This window comes from Ovis aries, chromosome 4 (assembly GCF_016772045.2).
Source record: "Ovis aries strain OAR_USU_Benz2616 breed Rambouillet chromosome 4, ARS-UI_Ramb_v3.0, whole genome shotgun sequence".
Lineage (NCBI taxonomy): Eukaryota > Metazoa > Chordata > Mammalia > Artiodactyla > Bovidae > Ovis > Ovis aries.
The window spans coordinates 13,579,838-13,606,412 of record NC_056057.1 but is presented as its reverse complement, the minus strand read 5'-3'; the positions used below and the strand labels follow the sequence as shown (position 1 = coordinate 13,606,412).

At 41.7% G+C, this 26,575-nt stretch overlaps 1 protein-coding gene across 4 annotated transcripts in view; it reads right to left on the bottom strand.

Moving 5' to 3' along the window:
* The window catches only part of ASB4 (ankyrin repeat and SOCS box containing 4), a 212,092-nt gene that overhangs the window by 4,696 nt on the left and 180,821 nt on the right, over positions 1-26,575 (bottom strand). For 3 of the 4 annotated variants that reach the window (XM_060414489.1, XM_060414490.1, XM_004007737.6), the window contains one exon: positions 18,577-19,067. In XM_060414489.1, coding sequence (XP_060270472.1) covers positions 18,577-19,067 — 491 coding nt within the window. Of the gene's footprint in view, positions 1-7,556; positions 12,333-15,127; positions 19,068-26,575 lie in introns of those variants that run through there. The other variant, XR_009600326.1, reaches the window with a different exon arrangement.

Genomic DNA, 26,575 nt, shown 5'->3' with positions numbered 1-26,575 from the left:
GGAACAAGCGAAGATCAATGAAGATATATGGTTGGTTCACATATGTAAGTATTAAGTTTGAAAAACAGGGATTATAGAAATTCCAAGAAGGAGAGCTGTGTGACTGGGGCTAAGCGGGAAAGATTTCTTGGAGGAGATGAGCGCAACTGTAGAACCTAAATGGTAGCAAGGGGTGTGTATGTGTATATGCAGTCATGCCCGCCTGCATGCCCTGAGTCCTGCCTACATGTGTAGCGTCAGCAAACATAACAGTTGTCTTGAAACAGACTCGCTTCAAAGGGTATAAAGAAAACACCACTGTATTATTTCCACTTGTCCTGCTCACACTAACTTACTGCCTAGAACCCTTCTCCATTTCTGACATGACACCCTGGGCGGGACTCACACCTGTGTCTACTTAACTTTTTCTAGACAGGAGAAAAATGTCATTTCAGTAATAAAAATGTTGATTTTACTTTAATAACTGAAACTCTAAATTTTATTCAGAAGTTTCTCCTCTCCCATAGCCTAGGCTCATTTCAAGCTGCAGTTGGAAAGAAGGTACCTGTGGATGTGGGATAATAGGAAATACATACTTGATCTTTGTTCTGGTTCCTAACACACAGAGCTCCTTAAATGGAGCTCCTTTACTTTACATCATTCAATTATTCTAATGAAGTAACTCTCAATGGGGCTCCTAGAGAGAATTTAAGAATTCTTAAATTTTTAAAGAGATGGGAATACCAGAACACCTGACCTTCCTCCTGAGAAATCTGTATGCAGATCAGGAAGCAACAGTTAGAACCGGACATGGAACAACAGACTGGGTCCAAATCAGGAAAGGAGTATGTCAAGGCTGTATATTGTCACCCTGCTTATTTAACTTATATGCAGAGTACATTACAAGAAAGTCTGGGCTGGAGGAAGCACAGGCTGGAATCAAGATTGCTGGGACAAATATCAATATTCTCAGATATGCAGATGACACCACCCTTATGGCAGAAAGTGAAGAGGAACTAAAAAGCCTCTTGATGAAAGTGAAAGAGGAGAGTGAAAAAGTTGGCTTAAAGCTCAACATTCAGAAAACTAAGATCATGGCATCTGGTCCCATCACTTCATGGGGAAACAACGGAAACAACAATAGGCTTTATTTTGGGGGGCTCCAAAATTACCGCAGATGGTGACTGCAGTCATGAAATTAAAAGACACTTACTTTTTGGAAGAAATGTTATGACCAACCTGGAGAGCATATTAAAAAGCATAGATGTTACTTTGCCAACAAAGGTCTGTCTAGTCAAAGCTATGGTTTTTCCAGTAGTCATGTATGGATGTGAGAGTTGGAATATAAAGAAAGCTGAGTGCCGAAGAATTGATGCTTTTGAACTGTGGTGTTGGAGAAGACTCTTGAGAGTCCCTTGGACTGCAAGGAGATCCAACCAGTCCATCCTAAAGGAAATCATTCCTGAATAGTCATTGGAAGGACTGATGCTGAAGCTGAAACTCCAATACTTTGACCACCTGATGCAAAGAACTGACTCATTTGAAAAGACCCTGATGATGGAAAAGATTGAAGGTGGGAGGAGAAGGGGACGACAGAGGATGGAGATGGTTGGATGGCATCACCGACTCAATGGACATGAGTTTGAGTAAATGCTGGGAGTTGGTGATGCACAGGGAGGTTGTCATACTGCAGTCCATGGGGTCGCAAAGAGTAGGACATGACTGAGCGACTGAACTGAACTGAACTGAGAGAGCTTTGAGATGTAGACTGGTTACTGGAAAGACCAATCCTTGATTACAGGCTTGGAACTTTTACACACCTTGCTTTCTACCACCAGGGAAAGACAGAGGGGCTGGAGACTGAGTTCAACCACCAGTGGCCAATGATTTCATCAGTCATGCCTAATGAAACTTCCTAAAAGATAGTGTTTCAGGCAGCTTCTAGGTGAGTGAGCACATCAACGTACTTGGACGGCAATGTGCTCCAAAAGGGCATGAAAGCTCTGTGTACCTCCCCATGCCTAGCCTGATGTATCACCTCTAATTGTCTATTCCTGAGTTTTACCCTTTATGATAAACCAGTATGCCTACCATTAGAAAGTGGGCATGGCTCTGCACTTAATTAACTTTTTAAAGGAAAATTTCTTCCTAATTTCCTGGTCCTTCTGAACCTCCAGCTATTGTTTTTGGGCAAAAGTCACAAAACTGGTTTTTCCCACCTTTACAAGTCCTTCTTAGGTGGTATGGCATTGCATTTTTCAGTGTGAGGTGGTAAGTACCCAATATCTTGGGACTTCAAAAAAAAAACTAAGATGGAAGGATGATCATTTGAATACCAAGATCAGCCCTGATTTATCTTTGGAAGGAATGATGCTAAAGCTGAAACTCCAGTACTCTGGCCACCTCATGCAAAGAGTTGACTCACTGGAAAAGACTCTGATGCTGGGAGGGATTGAGGGCAGGAGGAGAAGGGGACAACAGAGGATGAGATAGCTGGATGGCATCACTGACTCGATGGACGTGAGTCTGAGTGAATTCTGGGAGTTGGTGATGGACATGGAAGCCTGGTGTGCTGCAATTCATGGGGTCACAAAGAGTCGGACACGACTGAGCGACTGAACTGAACTAAATTGTGTGTGTGTGTGTACCAAAGTCACCTGACTAAAGGGCCCATTTCAGGAAGATAAAGTTAAGAGCAGGTAAGATAGAACCAGCTGACAGTATAACTAGAAGGTCAGCTTGAAGAACATGGGACTGACCTAACAGGCATTAGGAAGCTACATATTTACATCTAGCTATGTCATCTAGAAAATTACATATTCTTAGAAAAGGAAATGGAAACCCCCTCCAGTATTCTTGCCTGGAGAATCCCATGGGCAAAGGAGCCAGGCAGGCTATAGTCCTTGGGGTTGCAAAAGGGCCACACACGACTTAGTGGCTAAAACAAGCAACAACTTAAAACATACTCTTAATAAGAAAGGGTTATATTCAATCAATTCATCCCACAGGGAAGCCTTTATTGAGCACTGGGTTAAGCACTGTGACAGTAATTCTGAGTTCATATCCTGCTTTTGTCATCAAGGAGCTTACAGCCTAGTTGAAGAGAAAAAGACATAGATATTTCAAAGAGTTTAAGAGCAATGCATGTCAGTAAATAATAAAAGACTAACTTATTAATTAAAAGTTCATCAGTGTCTCTTGAGCACCATGACCACAAAGGGAAAAACAAGGCTATCAAGGGATGGGAGTGCACCAAATGGCTTGTCAGCCAGCTTCCCTGTTAGTCATGAGAAGGAAGGGTAACTGAGGCTGCGAGAAAGAATAAGTAGGGTTTAATGAATAATCAGATACAGAGAGTATTGAATGCAGCTTTGAAGCCTGAGATCAAGCACAAATAGGGTACCACCCACGGAAATGAGAAAACGGGAAGGGCATTCTCATCTTAGGATGGTCAGACAATGAACAGAAGGTATTTCCTATGTTATGTCCTAAGGCTGGTTTAAAATGTACATGAATAGATACCCTAATGAGAAGGTCAAGATGGAGGGGGAGATTTGTGAATCACCAAACAATGTGCTGGTCAGGCTCTGCTGCTGCTGCTAAGTCGCTTCAGTCAGTCGTGTCCGACTCTGTGTGACCCCATAGACAGCAGCCCACCAGGCTCCCCCGTCCCTGGGATTCTCCAGGCAAGAACACTGGAGTGGGGTGCCATTTCCTTCTCCAATGCATGCAAGTGAAAAGTGAAAGTGAAGTCACTCAGTCGTATCCGACTCTTAGTGACCCCATGGACTGTAGCCCACCAGGGTCTTCCACTCATGGGGTTTTCCAGGCAAGAGTACTGGAGTGGGGTGCCATTGCCTTCTCCCAGTTACACTCTAAATGAATATAAACAGAAAAGGTAGAGGACTGTGGTCTGAAGCTTGATGAATCCTAATAGGCAGGAGAGATGATGTAGGAAAAAAAAAATTACAGCTACCATTTTTGAGAACTTACATGTGCCATGGCCTGTGTTAAACATATGCTGAATTTTCCAACAACCCTATGAGGTTAGTCTTATAATTATCTCTGCATGACAGACTTAAAATCAAAGGCAGGAAGAATATAAATTCAAGTGTATTTAGCTAGTAAATGACAGAGATAGGATTCAAACCTAGGTCTGTGTGACTCCAGAAGTCAACACTAAGTTGAATCAAAGTGGTGAGACTGGCCACTCATGTCTTGTTCCTAATCTCAGAGGAAATGCTTTCAGCTTTCCACCACTGAATATGACGTTAGCTGTGGGTCTGTCATGTGTGCCCTTTATTATATTGTGGCATGTTCCCTCTAGGCCTTCTTTCTGGAGCGCTTTTCTCATACATTAATATTGAAATTTTAACAAAAGCTTTTTCTGCTTCACGTAGTATGGTCTTAGGAAGCATGGCCTCACCTGAGGACTATGTCAGTCCCAACAAATAGACTAACCAGAAGGGGTCTACCAAGTAGAGGTTTAAGTCAATTGTGTGCCAGAAAATGTTCAACAGGCATTTTGTAAAAAAAAAAAAATAGAATTGTACACATATCTATATGTATATAAGTTTATGTTTTGCTAATATAAAGAATGGGAAGCCCACAATTCACAAATAATAAAATATGCAATATGATTTATTTTCTATTCCATAAGGCCAACTGGTGCTCTCTAAATGCTTTGACTATTTTTATATCAATTTTGTTTAGACGTAAGTTGTGTTCAGAGCTAGTCTGTGTCTGCAACTGGAGAGTGTCTGTAGTTCCTATGTTTATATCGGCTGATATTTTTATTACATTAAGTAGCAATTGCTTCACAAATGGGAAGCAATGAAGACACATGGGAAAGTCACTCATTCAATGACATAAGGACTTTTATGTGGAAGCATTGAATAGTTTTTTGAATACTGGAAGCAGATTTTCTCAATTTTTTGCACTATTCACAATGTAAGAGCTACAGACACCACACACTGCAAATTTTTAAGTTTAATCTACATTAGTAACATTCTCTCCATTAATTTTGGAAATTTAGACAACAAAGAAATAAGTCAAGGTCTGAATGGTAACATTTTCTGGTTTCTGTGGTGTAAACACTTGCACCATGGCCTATGTAAAGTGACCAACATGAGTTCTCTGAATATATGGTAGGGAAGAGGTGTACAGTAGCGTCATTATATGTTTTCATCAAACAGCTCCAATATATGCAAATAATATCAAGAGCATAGATATGCCGAGTAAAATAATCAGGAGGTATTAATAATACATTTTGAGTTTTTGTTTTGAATATGCTTTATTTGTTGTAGGTTGGTATGACTTGATTTTCAATAATGTTTGCATTTAACAATCAGCTCGCAAAACTCCTGGTAATTTAATAATCAATTTTTGCAAGCTACAGCAAGCCAGTTCTAGCACACAATTCCTTTCAACTGTCCCTGTATTTAAGAACTGCAGTGCAGACTAAATGTACATACCGAAGCTCCAAACCAGCTAAGGAATCATCCTGCCCAGTGGTGGGGTCCAGATGTGCACAACATAAATACTAGTTTAATGAGAAGATCCATTCACATACATATTCTGGGTACAGTGCACAAAGTTGAGCTGATGACAATATTTTAGCTAGGTCTACATAAATAAAGAATAATCCTCTATCATCAACCCCTAAGGGTTGGAGTCAGACTTCCATTGCTATGAGACCTCTGAAGAGTCAGCATTTCTGAGTCTATGGAAAGTGTAACTAGAAGGATTTCTCTATGGGTACATGGCTGTCAAGGTGAGGAGGTAATTCTTCCAGGACCTTGGTCTTGGGTAGTTTAAATGAGGCAGATGTGGCCACTCTTTTCTGTAGTTGGGATGAGAATGGCAGATATGCAGCTCTGTGGAAAAGAGACAGACAAACCCGGGGCTGACTGACTGCTCTGAACACTAGTTTATAAGCTACCATAACAGTGTCAGAGACTGTGAGGGTTGCAAAGGACCCTTTAGTCCAGTCGCTCAGTCAGGTCCAACTCTTTGCGACCTCATGAATCACAGCACGCCAGGCCTCCCTGTCCATCACCAACTCCCGGAGTTCACTCAGACTCACGCCCATCGAGTCCGTGATGCCATCCAGCCATCTCATCCTCTGTCGTCCCTTTCTCCTCCTGCCCCCAATCCCTCCCAGCGTCAGAGTCTTTTCCAATGAGTCAACTCTTCGCATGAGGTGGCCAAAGTACTGGAGTTTCAGCTTTAACATCAGTCCTTCCAAAGAAATCCCAGGGCTGATCTCCTTCAGAATGGACTGGCTGGATCTCCTTGTAGTCCATGGGACTCTCAAGAGTCTTCTCCAACATCACAGTTCAAAAGCATCAATTCTTCGGTACTCAGCCTTCTTCACAATCCAACTCTCACATCCATACATGACCACAGGAAAAACCATAGCCTTGACTAGACGGACCTTTGTTGGCAAAGTAATATCTCTACTTTTCAATATGCTATCTAGGTTGGTCATAACTTTTCTTCCAAGGAGTAAGCGTCTTTTAATTTCATGGCTGCAGTCACCATCTGCAGTGATTTTGGATCCCCCAAAAATAAAGTCTGACACTGTTTCCACTGTTTCCCCATCTATTTCCCATGAAGTGATAGGACCAGATGCCATGATCTTAGTTTTCTGAATGTTGAGCTTTAAGCTAATTTTTTCACTCTCCTCTTTCACTTTTATCAAGAGGCTTTTTAGTTCCTCTTCACTTTCTGCCATAAGGGTGGTGTCATCTGCATATCTGAGGTTATTGATATTTCTCCTGGCAATCTTGATTCCAGCTTGTGCTTCTTCCAGCCCAGCATTTCTCATGATGTACACTGCCCATAAGTTAAATAAGCAGGGTGACAATATACAGCCTTGACGTACTCCATTTCCTATTTGGAACCAGCCTGTTGTTCCATGTCCAGTTCTGACTGTTGCTTCCTGACCTGCATACAGATTTCTCAAGAGGCAGGTCAGGTGGTCTGTATTCCCATCTCTTTCAGAATTTTCCACAGTCAAAGGCTTTGGCATAGTCAAGAAAGCACAAATAGATGTTTTTCTGGAACTCTCTTGCTTTTCCCATGATCCAGCGGATGTTGGCAATTTGATCTCTGGTTCCTCTGCCTTTTCTAAAATCAGCTTGAACATCAGGAAGTTCATGGTTCATGTATTGCTGAAGCCTGGCTTGGAGAATTTTGAGCATTACTTTACTAGCATGTGAGATGAGTGCAATTGTGTGGTAGTTTGAGCATTCTTTGGCATTGCCTTTCTTTGGGATTGGAATGAAAACTAACCTTTTCCAGTCCTGTGGCCACTGCTGAGTTTTCCAAATGTGCTGGTATATTGAGTGCAGCATTTTCACAGCATCATCTTTCAGGATTTGAAATAGCTCAACTGGAATTCCACCACCTCCACTAGCTTTGTTTGTAGTTATGCTTCCTAAGGCCCACTTGACTTCACATTCCAGGATGTCTGGCTCTAGGTGAGTGATCACACCATCATGATTATCTGGGTCATGAAGATCTTTTTTGTACAGTTCTTCTGTGTATTCTTGCCATCTCTTCTTAATATCTTCTGCTTCTGTTAGGTCCATACCATTTCTGTCCTTTATTGAGCTCATCTTTGCATGAAATGTTCCCTTGGTATCTCTAATTTTCCTGAAGAGATCTCTAGTCTTTCCCATTCTGTTCTTTTCCTCTATTTCTTTGCATTGATCGCTGAAGAAGACTTTCTTATCTCTTCTTGCTATTCTTTGGAACTCTGCATTCAGACGCTTATATCTTTCCTTTTCTCCTTTGTTTTTTGCCGTTCTTCTTTTCACAGCTATTTGTAAGGCTTCCCCAGACAGCCATTTTGCTTTTTTGCATTTCTTTTCTATGGGGATGGTCTTGATCCCTGTCTCCTGTACAATGTCACGAACCTCATTCCATAGTTCATCAGGCACTCTACCTATCAGATCTAGTCCCTTAAATCTATTCCTCACTTCCACTGTATAATCATAAGGGATTTGATTTAGGACCCTAGGGATTATCTAATACCTTTAACTTGAAGATAAGGAAATTGAAACCCCAAGAGGCACACAAAGAGAAAGCATGGTTTTAGGCCTTTTCAAATGTAGTCTGATAACCTTATTTTAATCCTTAAGTAAAATGAATGGTTTAAGAACACAAATCTTATTGCACAGACATCTGGAATAAGAAACATTCTTTATTATAATCATTACAGTAATTATAGGCTGGATTTTGTTGAAATTTCAAAATAGTTCCCTTTTTAATGCAAAGATGTTAATAATAATAATGAAAACAGCATCCATCAAGACCTCTATATACATCCTTCCCTAAAGACTCCCAGATACATGCTTTCTGGAGGAATATACCATGGTGAAAAGTACGCAGGTAATCAGATGAGTAATCCAAAATGAAGATTTTTTTTTTAATTTAATTTAATTTAATTTTTTTTAAATTTTTTTTTAGGTTTTTTATTTTTTAAATTTTAATATCTTTAATTCTTACATGCGTTCCCAAACATGAACCCCCCTCCCACCTCCCTCCCCATAACATCTCTCTGGGTCATCCCCATGCACCAGCCCCAAGCATGCTGCATCCTGCGTCAGACATAGACTGGCGATTCAATTCTTACATGATAGTATACATGTTAGAATGTCATTCTCCCAAATCATCCCACCCTCTCCCTCTCCCTCTGAGTCCAAAATGAAGATTTAAATGTAAGAGTTACCAGGACGTAGACGCCAGGTGAAATCAATCCAAGGCCCGAGTCAAAAGTACACTTGTACAGGAATTCCCAAAACAAAGAGCATGGGGAAGTCAGGCAGCCTGTAGTTCAGGTGCCCATTCAGAACACTGACTTCTGAGCTGCATGAATTCCCAGGCTACACTCACTCTTCATGGAAACCACACTGGTTAGGCTTAAAGACACAACGCCCACATGCCCAGGACAGGCAATCTGGCTTTAGGAATTCCTTACCTCCCGCTTCCTGCCAACACATTGAACACAGAGGAGATGTGGCCAAAAGTTAACTCTTCTCTTGTACACACACTTTATTTCTCACCTAGGGTTTCCTGATTTAGCAAATAATAATAATAATGTAGGGAGTTTTTAGGATAAATATGGCCTCAGTAATGCATGGGACATATTCATACTAAAAGTTACTTTTTACTGATGAATTTCAAATTTAATTGAGCATCTATATTTCGTCTGGCAACCCTGTTCCCAGCCTATATTCAGAAACAGTTCAAACTGAGTTATGTATGCTGTGCTAAGTCACTTCAGTCATGTCCAACTCTTCACGATCCTGTGGACTGTACCCTGCCAGGCTCCTCTGTCCATCGGACTCTCCAGGCAAGAGTACTGGAGTGGGTTGCTGTGCCCACCTCCAGGGGATCTTCCTGACCCAGGGATTCCAGGCCTTTGATGTCTCCTGCACTGGCAGGTGGCTTCCTTACCACCAGCGCCACTTGTATACAGGAATACAATTCATTCATAGTTCAGGAGCCTAACTTCATACATTTGGTGCTTCAGTTTGCACCTGGCGTACTCCCATATATCACACGGAGATAACTCACCTTTCATTAGGATAAAAAAATTTCAAGTAGTCCTTCAACATCCGTCTTGAGACACACAAAGTCTAAAGCCTGCCTGAAGCACTGGGTTTTGCTTACATTGACTAGCAAGTTTTCTGCTGACAGAAGATGGTGCTCACGGCAGGAAAGGCTCCTTTTAGCCTGACAGCCTCCCAACTCTGTGAGCGGACACGTCTAGCTTCTTCCAGAACTAAGACAGCTGGACATGCCTTCTTTAAGTCTCAGTAATCATTTCACCAGGCAACAACAGAAAAGAGATGCTTGAGAAAGCAAACTCTAAATCATCTCTCTGCAGTGACTCCCAGGAACCTTGATCACCAAATGAGGAGGGATTGGTGTGGACCCAGAAGGCAGAAGCTTCCTCTTTCTCTTTGCAAACCCGGGAGACTTCACCTTTTGCACATCTCCGGTGTCTCTATTCTCCCTTCTTAGAAGAAGAGTTGGACAAAAGGTGGCAACTGGAGAGACCTTAAGACCCTTCCCCTCATCATCTGACCCCTAAAAGCATAAATCAGAAAACAGATTCAAGGTAAATCTCCCTGCCACCCTTCCAATACAAGTGCCACCTATAAGCCACTTCAGCAGAGAAATTCTAAAGCTATGTCTGCCCTTTTATATTGATATCTTTGTGTGCAGAAAGGTACTTGATGATCAAGGAGACTGCTTATACCCTGGGCTTCATATGCAGAATGGTTCAATGGCAGAAATCTTCTTTACCTCCCCCAAACTTTTACATACCTTTTCCTTCCCCAGAAAATGTCTTTCTTGCCCTACAAGAAAACCCAGTCTTGGCTCCCTAGGGTATCACTTCCTTCTGAATTATGCTGAAGGAAAAAAAAATCAAATGTCCTTCTGTACCCTGGAAAGCAATTGCAGACCCTATAATTCTTTTTTTTTTTCCTTTATGTAATTTATACATAAATTACATACTGGTGGCTTTCCGTGAAATACACCCTCTACAAATTTGTTTTGTATTTGGAAGGCAGCATCTTCAGCTCTGACCTTGTTCCTTGTAAATAAGGAAACTGAATTCCCCATCCACAAGAGAACAAATCACTTTATCTTCTGGATAAATGAGTCAGTCATACTTGTTGTAAAGATGACTTTCTCTTTGGAAAGTCGGGCTGTGGAGTAGTTGTTCTAAATCACTTTGAAGCATCTGCATATTCAATTGAATAGTTTTTCTTTAGTTTTCCTTTGGAAAGGGGCCAGTTCTCTTATTCAGTCTATTGGGTAGCAACAAAAACATTTAAAATACCAACCATCTACCAGTAGCCAACTGAATCCTTAAATCTCTTTAGCATATGGCCAAATTAGAGGAACTCAGAGGAGCAAAAGAGAACTGAATAAGATGGCAACCACAGAGAGTGTTCCCTGGAACATGTAATTTTATATTATTCTACAGGTGAGTGAAGCTGCTAAAGTAAGGCTGGTAGGAAAGACTCCTACAATGGACCAAGAGTACATTTTGGGAGGAAAAGGAAAGGAAGAAATTTTGTTGAGCACCTACCAGCCTCAATGGTCTACATGCCTTACTCACTGCTCAGACATTCCTAGAAAGCTAATATTTTTAATCTTTGTTTTCTCTTGGTTCTGAAAGATTAAGGGACTTCAAAATCACACAGCCAAATGAGAACTTATACCCACAGTTAGTTACTAAGCCCCTCTTCCTACTTCCCTTGCTGTTATCTCTCAGAAAACTGCCTTTGTGAACAGGACTTAAGATCTTCTTCACATTTGGAAGATTTCTTGTGGGAGAACAGAAACTCCATTTAAAGACCTGTCCCCTCTAGTCTGGCACTTTTTTAAAAAGCATTAACTTCAGTTTCAATACAGTTTGTCATTGTAATTGTCTTACCAGCCTCAAGAATTTACATGTCGAGGAGAGGGATGTTCTACTGTCCAGAGCCATAGGCAGATCCGGATAGCTACCAGTCCTTTCTGCACCACAAGCCGAGGGGGGAATCCCAGAAGGCAACATCTCAATTTTAGGACTTTCAGTATAGTCACATTCCCTTCCTCCACGGGCAACCTTCTGATGGAATTTCTTTCTAAAATCGAAATGCTGGTGATCTCCAATCCCAGAAGGAAGTGCTTTCATTCTCTTACACCAGAGGTCTAGCCAAGAAAGTCTGGCAGTAACTGAAAGAAATCTTTAGGAATCTGGCAGAAGGTCTTTTTGTTTTTGAAGCAGCAATTGTTTGAGGTTGGAAATTTTAAAGACCTTTCCTAATTGGTGAAGACCACTTTGACTCTAAAATTGAAGAGGAAGACACGATGACCCCTTGGGTACATCTTTGGAAGGGGAGGCGGGTGTGTTTCTAGCTTGACCACTGCTGTTTTCCAGATCAGCAGCCCCGCAGGAAACCTTTCAGAAGCCACTTCCCTCCATCTGTGAGCCAGGAGGAAGCAATCCTTTGGGACCAGGTTCTCCCTCCACCATCTGGAGTCGCCTGTGGCTCCACCCCACCAGCACCACGCTCCTGGGGGGATGGGAAGCAGCAACTCAACCCCTAATGAGATTCTTACCCGCAAATGAGACAAAGATCTTTTACTTACTTTTGATGCTTTTTGAACATTGGTGCTGGAGAAGACTCTTGAGAGTCCCTTGGACAGTTAGGAGATCAAACCCGTCAGTCCTAAAGGAAATCAACCCTGAATATTCATTGGAAGGACTGATGTTGAAGCTGAACCTTCAATACTTTGGCCACCTGACATGAAGAGCCGACTCATTGGAAAAGACTCTGATACTGGGCAAGATTGAAGGCAAGAAGAGAAGGGGGGACAGAGGATGAGATGGTTGGATGGCATCACCAACTCAGTGGACATTATTTTGAGCAAACTTGGGGAGATGGTAAAGGTCAGGGAAGCATGGCATGCTGCAGTCCACTGGGTCACAGCAAGTCAGACATGACTTAGCAACTGAACAACTTACTTTTGCAGAGATCTGTTTTATCCACAGTCACCCAGCAGGGGATTTCAGAATAAAACTCAACATTTAGTCTCTAGGCATTCTCAAACCTTGTCTCTCCTGGGAAACCGCTGTGGGCAAACCAGGTGTGGGGTAACTGATTCTACTGCTCAACAGATAAGTAATGGTAACAGCAGATACAGTTACTATTTATTTAATGGTTGCCTGGCAACCCACTCCAGTATTCTTAACTGGAGAGTCTTATGGACAGAGGAGCCTGATGGGCTACAGTCCACGGGGTTGCAAGAGTCGGACATGACTGAAGCAACTTAGCATACACACATGACCAGAAATGATAAACACTTTTAAAATATTACTGTGTTTCATTCTTAAAACAACCTTAGGAGAAGGATAAAATTATTCATGGATAAAGTGGCAAGGTATGTCTCTCTGGCACCTCCATGCCCTCGGTCTCTCTCCATCCTCTTCCCTGGAAGGAAGATGGCCTTAGAGCATAAATATACACAAAATTATGCTTTATGAAATGAGTCATATTAGAAAGAGACTGATTTTTTTTTTGTCTTCTCGAAGTCCCACTATGAAGAGCGAGATGTGGGTGGAGATTAAAAAATGGAGGTAGTCCAAGGGAAAGATGTTTATAGATGCAGAATGAAGGTTGGCGTGAGGAATTGGGGGCGGGACCTTGCAAGAACCGAAATTGACTCCAGAAAAAAATACAAATATGTTTGGCACCATCTTCTGGGCTCTGAGCATATTTGTGATGTACTATGAGTACGGTTCATTACTTGCTAGCGAAGGAATCAGTCTGCATATTACTGCCAAGGCATAGAGCATATCCATTTCACAGGGGAAGAAACTGAGGCTCCAGAAGTAAGATATTCATTCAAAATCACACTCTTAGGTGAGTGGCAGTCACAGATTTATCTGACGCCCCTCCCCCCCAAATTCTATGCTTCTTTATTCCTGATATGCATAGCATGGCAAAGTCTAGAATGAATTTCACTAGTCATGAGTCACAAAGCAGAGGTAAAAATTTTAATTAGGAACCCTTTCATAAGTGGAGAAGGCAATGGCAACCCACTCCAGTACTCTTGCCTGGAAAATCCCATGGACAGAGGAGCCTGGTAGGCTGCAGTCCGTGGGGTCGCTAGGAGTCAGACATGACTTCACTTTCACTTTTCACTTTCATGCACTGGAGAAGGAAATGACGACCCACTCCAGTGTTCTTGCCTGGAGGATCCCAGGGATGGGGGAGCCTGGTGGGCTGCCGTCTATGGAGTCGCGCAGAGTCGGACACGACTGAAGCGACTTAGCAGCAGCAGCAGCACAGCGGCTTCCATATGTAGTTTAAAATGCTGAGTTAGGGTTAGACTGTTTTAGCCAAATCTAGATACCAGTGTGTATGATCCAGAAAATGGGTGCCAACTAAGAAGTAGATATTCATAGCCAAAAATTATGGATCACTGTACTTTAAATAAAAGCTGTTCAGTTTATCATAGAATATGACCAACTGACTTTATTTCTAAGGTGCTGGCATCAAAACTTATCATAAAAAAGTATTTTTTCATTCCAAAGCCCATTGGTCAATGAGGAAATTGCAAGGAAGGTGAGAATTAACAACTGAGGCCAACCAGGTGCCTTCAGCAGTAGATGTTATGAATATTTTTCCAGGCCATTTAGGCAGCAGTCTTTCCTCAAATTTTATAAAGAAAATATAAGGGTTAAGCATTGTTCTAATTCTTGATATTTTCAGACACACCTTGACCAAGATCCAGAGGCAAAAATAAGTAATAGCTAAAAACTTGGGAGAAATACAAACCTTGATGTGGGGAAAGGGAAGCTTTAGGTACAAACTGATTATTCAGTCACTAAGTCGTGTCTCTTTGCAACCCCATGGACTGTAGCACACCAGGCTTCCCTGTCCTTCACTATCTCTCAGAGTGTGCCCAAGTTCATGTCCATCGAGTCGGCAATACCATCCAACCATCTCATCCTCTGTTGCCCCCTTCTCCTCCTGCCCTCAATCTTCCCCAGCATCAGGCACTTTTCCAATAAGTCAGCTCTTGTATCAGGTGGCCAAAGTATTGGAGCTTCAGCTTCAGCATCAGTTCTTCCAGTGAATATATTCAAGGTTGATTTCACAAAGATGTAAAAATTTACTAGGATACATATGAGTTATTCTAGGTCAGGAATAAGAAGTAAAGGATTAGTTTATATGATTTACCAAAAAAAAGGAAGGGATGCTGGAGTAGGGGTAGGGGTCCAAAATCCACGAGATACCCAAGGAAGGGAATGCTGTAGAATCTGCCTTCGTGGAGATTTGCAAACACAATAAGAGCACTAGTTCTCCCTAAGGTCTTGAGAATTAAATATAATGACCTCTTTAGGTCTCCTCTTGTGTTGTGATCCTTCAGGTTTAATTACACTTCCTGGGTAATAACAGAAAACACAGTGGAAACTGCTAAATCTAAGGGCTTAGGCTCAGGAGTCAGACAGACCTCATTCTGAATCAAACACATGACTATTAACCTTTAATAGGCTTGAGCCAACCAGCAACCCTACTATATTTCCCAAGTCCATTTGCTCCCCATGATAAACATCTCACACCCTCACCTTTGCCTTAAGCCTTCAGACCTCGTCTCCATCCACTTCTCATTCTTCACTGAGAAAACAGAAGCAATTTTAATAGAACTTGTACAAACTCTTATTAACATATCTACCGGCATCCCCACATCTGGGTACATAGGCACTGCTTTCCCTTCTACTATGATGGATGAACTGCGCCAAGAACAACACCTCCATTTGGGCCCTAGACCCCATCTTCTGTCTCCAAATCAAGATGGTGCTCAAGTAATTGCCTGCAAGACGTTTTTCTCCCTTTCCTAGAACATTCCCATCAGTCAACAAACATATGAACCATCATTCCCTTCCAGCTACGCTTCCATTTTAAGAAAATGCCTCCAATTCTTCACTGGTTTCACTTCCATTTATCCCTTTTTCCTTTGAATCCACTTTGATTAAACTTTTTTCACCAATGTCCCACCAAAATAACTCTTGTTGAGGTCCCCAGTAAAACTAGACTAGTTGTCTAGCCCAGTGGCAACTTAGCCCTCATCTTATTTGAAATGCCACCTATATTCAACCAGTACATGCTTGCTAAGTCACTTCTGTCAGGTCCAACTCTTTATGACCCCATGGACTGTAGCCCGCCAGGCTCCTCTGTCCACTGGATCCTTCAGGCAAGAATACTGGAGTGGGTTCCCACGCTCTCTTCCAGGGGATCTTCCTGACCCAGTGATGGAGCCCAGGTCTCTGATGTCTCATGCATTGCCAGGTGGGTTCTTAACCACTAGCACCACCTGGAAAGCCCATCAGCACACCCTACAAGGCCATATAAATGGTCTGCAAACCACCTTCTCATATGCCCCTCCGACTTCTCCTTCCTCTTTCTCACCCCACTTCAGGCACTCTGGCTTCCTTAAACATGTTTAGTCCTCTCTTACCTCAGAATCTTTGCACCTGCTTTCTTATGCCTAGAATGCTCCCCTCCCACCTCCGCCCACCGCCAGGTATCCACATGACTTGCTTCTTCACATTCTCATTTTCTCTAATCAGCCTTTGTAAAATAGCACATACGTAAACCGAAGAAACCCCACAGTCTCTTATTTTATTTACCTTGCTTTACTGTCTCCACAGCACCTAACATAGCAGAGTGTATTTCTTTCATCTGCTGTTTTGTTTTTCCCTACCTCCCACTAGACAGTAACTTCCATGAAGGCCCTTGTTTAATTCATGGCTCTGTCTCCATCTCCTGGAACAGTTCCTGGCACATAATAGGTACTCAGGGAATCTTGTTAAATAAATGGATATATCTGATTCACTCTGCTATACAGCAGAAACTAACACATTATAAACCAACTATACTCCAATAAAAACATAATTTTTTAAAAGGAAATACACAGTTCAGTAAAAAAAAAAATAAATGAGCTTGACCACTTACTGTGTGTGACTTTAGAAAAGTATCTGAATTCCATCACCTTTTAAGTGAGGATAATATCAATGCCTACCTCAGAGGTTATTATAAAAATAAAAGTAAATAATCTGTATAAAGCCTATCTAGAACTCAACAAAGGATATTATTGTAACATTATTTATTATCTTATTTCTAATCACCATAATCTTTTGGAAGGTGAAAGTCAAAGTCGCTTAGTCGTGTTCAACTCTTTATGACCCCCATGGACTCTACAGTCCATGGAATTCTCCAGGCCAGATTACTGGAGTGGGTAGCTTTTCCCTTCTCCAGGGGAATCTTCCCAACCCAAGGATTGAACCCAGGTCTCCCGCATTGCAGGCAGATTGTTTTACCAGCTGAGCCACAACCTCTTGGAATTCTCTATAAAAGTTTGATAAAGTTCCAGGACATTATGGGAATTACATACAATTTTAAAGAAAAAAAAAGTCCTCCACTGAAACACCGACAACCAAAAGAAAATTCCTTCCTGAGATCTCAGGAATCATCAAACTCATCACATCTGCGCTGGGATGTCTGTGGGTCGACTGTATGGAATGTGCTGAGTGCACCTCCCCTAAATTTCTTTAGTGGGACTTCTCTTCCAACTAACCTTCCCACTGCAGGACTTCAGACATTTTACCGAGGTAGGAGGTAGAAGCTGGCTGTGAATTTGGTAAAACTTCTGTCAGCTAGCTTTCTGTGACCCTGCATTCGTGAGCACATAAAACTCCTCTGCAGCCTGTCAATTCTTTTAGATGAGTGGGGTCCTAGGTACGTTATCATTCAATTTATTTTAGGTGAAGGGCATTTTGGTTTCTAAATTAAGCACCATCATCAACTTAATGCTAAACTCTCTCCCATGCGCTATAGAACCCTTCACTCCTCTATTTTGTCATTTACCATGAAATATTAAAGTTACCTCTTTATGTGTTTGTCTCTCCAGCTAGATCCTAAGCTAACTAAGAGTAGTGACCATGTGTTAGTCTTGCCAGTATTGTTAATATTTGGTCCCTACTAGCCCATTAGACAGAGAAGGCAATGGCACCCGACTCCAGCACTCTTGCCTGGAAAATCCCATGGACAGAGGAGCCTGGTGGGCTGCAGTCCATGGGGTCACCAAGAGTCGGACATGACTGCGCGACTTCGCTTTCACTTTTCACTTTCCTGCACTGGAGAAGGAAATGGCAACCCACTCCAGTGGGAGAATCCCAGGGATGGGGGAGCCTGGTGGGCTGCGGTCTATGGGGCCGCACAGAGTCGGACACGACTGAAGCGACTTAGCAGCAGCAGCAGCCCATTAGAAATTATCAATAAATACTATTAAAATAAAGGTTGTGTAGTATATTACAAAATTAAACACTAGCACCAAGTGAACTAAGGTAGAATACCTACAGCGCCACTGTGTGAGATCAGACAAATTGCTTAACTATTCTGTGCCTGAGCTTCCTCCTTTATAGAATAGGTATAATAATATAATCTACCTTATCAGATTATTACAGAATTAAATGAATTAAATTAAGAAATGTAAGATGATTTATACGTGTGCTTAATAAACATAATTTTTCTATAATAAATATTATTAATTCTTAATAAATGTTAGTTTTCATTAAACTAGAAAACTGAGCCGCCCTTTCATATATTCAAACCAGTTCCAAAGCAGGCTCTGTCATCTATAGAGCAGACATCTGCGGAAGAGACGCTCTTCCACATGTGGCGCCATTTGCCGCTTCTGCAGACGATCAGTATCCTTCTGATCTTGTTCATTCAGTCCCCCAGGAAGCCACTACCAGTTCACTGGTGTTCACATAAGCCATGGAGAATTACCTGCTATTCTTGCTCTTTTTCTGCTCTCAGCCCAGATTTCAAACAAACATGGACTAGGCTGAGATAGCTAGGGGTATATAACAAATGGAAGTTCAGATTGAAGGTCAGAGGCAGTTAGCCAGGCCTCCAACAGGCTTGAGTGACTTGGCGATTTCAGACTGAGCCACGCTCTGAGTCCCCATTACCCTGCTGCCCATCGGCCCAGCTCCCCACGCGGCAGCCTCACCTTATGGAACTGTGGCGGGTATATGCGAGCAGCCCCGTGGTTCAGCAGCAGCTGGTAGCAGATCTCAGGCTGCGCGGCGGGCCGCACGGAGGTGACCTTCAGCACGTACTGGATGGCCGCGCAGCCGTTGATGTCCATGAGGTTGGCCTCTGCGCCAGCCTCCAGCATCATGTGCATGAGCACGTGGTCGCAGTTCCAGGCTGCCTTGTGGAGCGGAGATTTAAAGTCGTCATCCCGGGCGTTGACCTCCGCCTTGTAGTCCAGCAGCATGCGGCAGATGAGGTGATGATCCCGGCTGTATTCCTGCTCTTTGAAGCGGAGGGCCCAGTAGGTTGCGATGGCCAGTGGGGTCTCCATGTGGGCGTTCACACTGTCCACGATGGCCCCGTGCTCCACGTAGAAGGCCACCAGCTCAGGGAGGCCGAAGTGGGCAGCGGTGTGCAAGGGCGTCTCCTCATCCTGGTTGTTGGTCTTCATGTTCACGTTCGCCCCTAGAAAGGGAGGTTGAAGCAGACAATTATTTAAACATATTTTCCCATTACTCACAAGGCTCATTAAACAGGCCTTTTCTCGCTGCTTCCGACTACCCATTTTTCCAAGTTCCATTTCTGGACCCCATGGGAGCCACTGCTTTGAAACGACAGTGCCACCTTCTGGGCAAGCAGTAAATATATGGGGTGATGGGAGATTGGGACCGTGCGCTGCAGCATTGCCGGTTGAGTTCTAGTTCCTACTCCTAGGTGGATTGGCAAATACGAAGTGATTCTGATAACCAAATAGCTTTTATCTATTTTATCTTTTATCTAGCTTTTATCTAAAATAGCAAGTACTAAAAAATAAATAAATAAAGGTTATATCACAATCTTTGAGGCTTATATGTTGTATGTGTGGCTTTAAAAGTCATCAATTTCTTGATGAAATTTCTTAAACATCATGTCATTTTTTTTTTCTTCCCAAGCAGCTAAACCTGAAAACTTGGTACAAGGGAACTTTAGTGGTATAGAAGTTCAGTCTTCTGACTGAACACTGACAACATCAAGCCGCTGAATTCTATGAGGCTCCTTTGGAACGCAACTGGAGCAAAAATAAATACTCTAATGACCAAACTAGACTAAAGGCCACATTTTGAAAGGAAAATAATAGAAGCTGGGAAAATAAAACACGCATCGAAAAAAAAAGAAAGACTGTTAACGTGCAATTTATCGTCGACAACGGCTATTTAGAAATACAAATTATGAGTGCTTGGAAATCTCCTTAGAAATTACTTAATCCAATCACTTATTTAACAGACCAGGAAAATGAGTAAATTTTATTTTTTTCTGATTGGAAAGTTAAGTACTAGAATGATCAATCTGAGAAACTGAAATTTTCCTTCTCATCCTAGTTTAATTGGGGTAAGCTAAATGACCTGGGGATCTACTCTATAATCAGTTTTATTGGAAATGTTTATAGTCACTTCAAGGATAAATCTGGGAAGACTTATATCATTATTATTATTAAGGTAGCAACTAATATTTATTAAGCACTTGCCATGTACAACATTCTGGGCTAAATGCTTTTCATATTCCTCATGGAATCTCCCTAGCAACTCTTCGCAGGAGGTGCATTTTTATCCCAGTTTTACAGATGAAGAAAGTTGTACTTAGGCTAATACCTATTCCAGGCTAAGAAGCAATAGAACAGAAGTTTGAAAGCAGACAGCCTGGCTTCATAATCTCTCACCACTGTGCCATTCTACCTCATTAATTTCTTTACAATTTTTTGTTTGCTTTGCTGTCTTTGGATATTTGGAAACTTGAAAGCAACAGAGAAGTCATGTTGCATTTTGTTAATTTAAAAAATCTGTTCTCCATGTGTTGCTCCTGTATGCCGTTTTTCACGGCATCCTCTGACCATATGGAACACATTTAAGAAAGGGGATACTCCTACCAGCTTGCCTGCTGTCTAATACAAAATCCACCCCCTAGTGAGGTTTCTGAAAGCGCATTGTTCTGTAAAGCCTGAGACTGTCTCTGCTCCTAACTTCAGACAGCAGAATTATAAGCAAAGATGGTCCCTCATGAAGATCTGCCATCCATGTTCATCAGGATTCCACCCTGGAGCAGCTCTGGGTCAGAGCTTTCTGGTCAGCCTTTCTGTGCCCTAGAGTGAAATGAAATGAATGTCTTCCCAGAAGCCGGTGCAGGGTCACTTCAGACACTGGAGAATTTCCAGTAAGAAAGGGAATCAGAGGGTCAGGGTGAAATTTACAGGCCAACCTGGAACAAACCACATCCTTTATTTTTTAATGCATTTGGACATTTACAATGGATCCTTGACCTCTTGCTACAACTAAATACACTGCATGGTTTGTTTTCCTGAATCGGAGAGCCTTGTTTTTATATTTGAATTGTGTCTTTGAGTGAACTTTTTCAGGAACTACACATAAAGTAGAATGATTTGACTACTTCTATTTAAAATTTTGTGATTTATTCAAGAAATTAGAGACCATAAATTCTTGGGAATGTAAAAATATATACATCTTTAATGTGAAAATGTGTACTGGCTTCCTAGAGCTGCCAATCAAATGCCACAAACTAGGTGGCTACAAACAACAGAAATTTGTACACGAGTCTAGAGATCAGAAGTGCAATTGAAGAGTCGGTAAAGGTGGCTATTTCTGAGAGAGTTTAAAGGGGGACTCTGTCTCGTGCCTCGCTCTGAGCTTCTGGTGATGGCTAGCAATCCTTGGTGTGCCTCAGCTTGTGAATGTACCCTCCAGGGGCCGCCGCCATATTCACGTGGTCCTCTCTGTGTCTTCACAAGGCTGTCTTCTTACAGAGACACCAGTCGTACTGCAACAAGGGCCCGTGCTGCTCCACTCATCTTAATGAATTACATCGGCAACAACCCCATATCCAAACAAGGTCACACACTGACCTGCCAGAGATGAGGACTTCAGCATATCTTCTTTTTAGGGGGCCAAACAGGGGACACAATTCCACCCATAATATATAACACGCCCTGTGTGTTTGTGTGTATGCCCAGTCCCTCAGTCAGTCCTGTCTGACTCTTTGTGACTCTGTGGCTCGTGGACTGTAGCCCACCAGGCTCCTCTATCCATGGGACTTTCCAGGCAAGAATACTGGAATGGGTTGCCATTTCCTTCTCCAGGGGATCTTCCTGACGCAGGAATCAAACCCATGTCCTTACGTCTCCAGCACTGGCAGGCAGATTCTTTAGCACGGCCCCACCTGGGAAGCCCACAGCATAACATAATATATACGGTGTGTTGTGTCTGTGTGCCTGCTCAGTTGCTCAGTCATGTCTGACTCTGTAACCCGCGAGGCTTCTCTGTCCATGGGATTCTCCAGGCAAGAATATTAGAGTGGGTTGCCATGCCCTCCTCCATGGCATCCCCCCAATATCATTAGATGTTTTAAAATAAGTATTGTACCAGTCTGCACTCCCATAAGCCATGTGTGAGGGTTCTCACCAACATTAGGGGTTTTCAATCTGTTTAATTTTAGCCAGTAGGAAATGGCAATCCACTCCAGTATTCTTGCCTAGAGAATTCCAGGGACAGGGGAGCCTGGTGGGCTGTTGTCTCTGGGGTCGCACAGAGTCAGACACGACTGAAGCGACTTAGCAGAGTCAGACACGACTGAAGCAACTTAGCAGTAGCAGCAGCAGCAGCATGGGAGTACATAGTGATACCTCATTTTGTTTGAATGTTATGTTTCCCTAATTAACAATTAGTTTAGATATATTTCAATATTTTTAAACAAACACTGCTTTTTATTTACTATTATAAAGCATTTCCATATTGTTATCATTTAAAATATTATTTTAAAATAATGACATAATATTCCACAGAGTCAGTTTACCCTACTGTTAGATGTAGAGACTTTTTTCCAAAGTTTTGATATTATGACTAATACTACAATTGATAAATTTATATGTAAATTTTAAGATTATTTCCTTAGCATCAGTTCAGTTCAGTTCAGTCGCTCAGTCGTGTCTGACTCTGCGACCCCATGAATCGCAGCACGCCAGGCCTCCCTGTCCATCACCAACTCCCAGAGTTCACTCAGACTCACGTCCATCGAGTCCGTGATGCCATCCAGCCATCTCATCCTCTATCGTCCCCTTCTCCTCCTGCCCCCAATCCCTCCCAGCATCAGAATCTTTTCCAATGAGTCAATTCTTTGCATGAGGTGGCCAAAGTACTGGAGTTTCAGCTTTAGCATCATTCCTTCCAAAGAAATCCTAGGGCTGATCTCCTTTAGAATGGACTGGTTGGATCTCCTTGCAGTCCAAGGGACTCTCAAGAGTCTTCTCCAACACCACAGTTCAAAAGCATCAATTCTTCGGCACTCAGCCTTCTTCACAGTCCAACTCTCACATCCATACATAAATTCCCCCCAAATGGAATCATTAAGCTGAAACATCTGAGCTATTTAAAGAGTGACTTGATCGACAGGAGCTTGAATAAGCTCCGGGAGTTGGTGATAGACAGGGAAGCCTGGCGTGCTGCAGTCCATGGGGTCACATGACTGAGTGACTGATCTGAACTGAACCATCTCTCATTGGTGAATGAGTGCTGTTTTACTCACCTAGTATGTAGATACATAATTAAAAATTTTTTGCAATTTTGGAAGTAAAAAATGGTATCAAAAAATCCCGTTGTATTTTTTTTGTGCATTTGTTTTTGATTTTGATATTAGAATGCCCTACTCTCAGAGGTTTCAACGTTAGCCAGATTAATTACAATTTAATTTGTATATATTTTAAAACATTTAACATTTAATTCACGTGGAAGTTATTGTGGTGTGCTTACCAACTTAGGAAAAATTGATATTCTTACAATATAGAGTCTTTTCATGTAGGAATACAGTCTGTTTCTTGAAAAGTTTTCTTTATATTTCTGTAAACTATAGCCCCACAAAATTTGTAGCAATTTTCATTTTAGGGAAGAACAGTAAGTTATTTCTGGGGTAAAGTAACTTCTAATGAGAGAAAGACCTTCATGACCTTTCTAATTTATGCAAGATAGACTCCAGAACTAGTCTGAAATGGTAGCAAATGAGACAGAGAAAATTTTTAATTTGCATTGCTTTATAAAGAACCAGGACTTTTTAGACTTCATTGGTAGGCAAAGAAGAACAGATTTGTGTGCGCTGAGAATAAGATGCAGAGGGGACATAGGGTAAGGGCGGCACAGAGAGGACACTGGCCACAGGAATGGCACTCTGATGCCCCTGAAGCCAGGAAAGCAGGGACACGGTCCCCAGGAGGGACACAGTGTCCGTGAAAATTAAAGTTTTTCTGTTTTCCCATACTGCATGATAGGCTCCTTTCATCACCCTTCAACAGACGGAATCAATTATGTGAATCCTAGTTATGAGACCTCACATTTCCTTTTTTCCAAGTAAAATTAAACTACCTCCAAGGACCCATTTGTTGACTTGGCTGATCACCTGTGGTCCATCATCGTATGGCTCCCTCTGCTGGGCTCTGCTGCTTTCTACAGGCCTTGAGTTGGCCCTCACAAGCACGCTTTCCAAAGAACCCACCTTCCCGGCCAAGTTCTACCACCTCCGAAACTCCGTGCTAGTGGGGCCAGGCCTCGGTTCCCGCAGAAACCGTCACTGCTTCATCTTCCCAGACTCCGCGAAGCCACGTCTTTACTCCAACCCTAAGCCAGCGCCCGCCTCCCTCCTTCTCCTGACGGACTTGATTTCTTGCTGAGTTTTTGGGTTTTTTTTAATAAACTTTTGTATGTAAGTGGGGAGATGGAAGTTGAGGCCAGACCAGTGCTTCACAACCCTCTGAGACGTGCCTTTTCTATCCCACGATGAAATTCATAAATAATATACATCATCCACTTTCATACATAATCTTTTAAAAATAAATCTAGTACCTAGCTAACATGTAAAGGCAAAATAAAAGTAGCTTCTGATAATCATAAATATAGTTAGGATTGTTAAAAATAATATACATTACAATGATGTGGTATAAATTTTAATAAGTTATTGACTATCCTAGATGACCTCATGAAACGTTTATTTGTTTGAATCCATATGTAGACTCCCAGCAACTCTATCGTTGAATTGACACAGGGGTTTGTACCGCAACTCAAATACCACACCTGTCATTGCCATAATGAATGGTGTTTCAAACGAGAAAAGAAATCTTGGTTTAGTTTTGCCTTGATTTGCTGCCTAGCTCTATTCCTGGAAATTTCCATGTTTATTTACAATTCAAAAGTATTTTATGTTTGCATATGTAAAATGGAGTTAGGTTAGAAATCTACTGTTACGACATCTAAATATCTATTTTTACATCAGTGCTAAATCTAAGCTTTCTTAAAAAAATTATGAAAGAACTTAAAACTACAGAAAATCTCAGAAAATATAATAGATATCTATATACCTCTATCCATATTTGACAGATACTAATCTTTGCTATATTTGCTTTGGTTTTCTTTTTTCTAAGAAAGGATTTTACAGAAAAAAAAAACAACAAACCTAGCCCTTTTCTCCTTTCTTCCCTCCCCTTCTTTCACCTCAGAAGTAACTACTATTCTAAAGCTGACTTTTGTCATTCCTTTGTAGATTTTTGTTCTTTTATTATTTGCGCGCGGGTGTGTGTATGTGTGTGTGTGTGCGCACGTGCTCAGTCATGTCTGACTCTTTGCAACCCCATGGACTGCAGCCCACCAGGCTCCTCTATCTATGGGACTTCCCAGACAAGAATACTGGAGTGGGTTGCCCTTTCCTTTTCTAGGGAATCTTCCTGGATCAGAGATCGAACCCTTGTCTCCTGCTTTGGCAGGTGAATTCTTTACCACTGAGCCGCCTGGAAAGCCCATTACTCACATACGTATCCGTAAACAACATAAAACACTTTTATTTTGTTTTCCTAAAAACCATATAAGTGGTACTCACTTTTGCAACCTCTTTTGTCAGCCATGTTATGTTTTTGAGCAGAGAACTGATTTTTGTTTTTTTCATTTCAACTGCTGAACAGATTTATATTGTGTAATTAAACTACAGTTTAGCCATTTCACTACTAAAGACACTTAAGTTGTTTTAGCATTTTATAACAACAAATATCTTTTAAATCATGCAGGAGTTTCTTTATAGAGAGAAACTGAATTAGTAGTAATAGCATATGAACATTTCCAACCGTATTATACTCTTCAGTGTTATATCTATTTATATGTCCATCAGTAGAGTTTAAAGGTTCAACATCATTTCCAACACTTGATACCATCACACTGTTTACTGTCTGCCAATTAGACAGTATGAAATGGTATTTTGATTAAATTTGCATTCCCCTTGTTAGCAGTAGTGTTTTCTCATATGTCTACAGGCAACAAGATTTTCACTTATATGAATTGCCTATTCATAGTCTCTGCCCCGTTTTCATCAGGTTGCTTATGTTTTTCTTGTTTACTTTTTAGGATATAAACAAGATGACTCTGGAGAATATGATAAAAACTTTACTGAAGGCACAGGACTTAGATGTAAAGTGCTGCTATGTTCACTAATAGAAAGATTCAATAGTGTAAAAGATGGCAATTCTCCCTGAATTAACCTATAATTTCAGTGTAATTCAAATATTTTTTACATAATTTTTCAAAAAGTAATGAACAAATCAATTTTGTAAAACAAAAAAAAAGAAGAAGAAGAAGGAAAGAAGAGATGATGAAAGGGGTGTATTTATCCTACCAGCTATTCAAGCAAACTATAATTAATACCACTTTAGTTCAGTTCAGTCGCTCAGTTGTGTCCGATTCTTTGTAACCCCATGAACCACAGCATGCCAGGCCTCCCTGTCCATCACCAACTCCCGAAGTCCTCCCAAACCCATGTCCATTGAGTCGGTGATGCCATCCAACCATCTCATCCTCTGTCATCCCCTTCTTCTCCTGCCCTCAATCTTCCCCAGCATCAGGGTCTTTTCAAATGAGTCAGCTCTTCGCATCAGGTGGCCAAAGTATTGGAGTTTCACC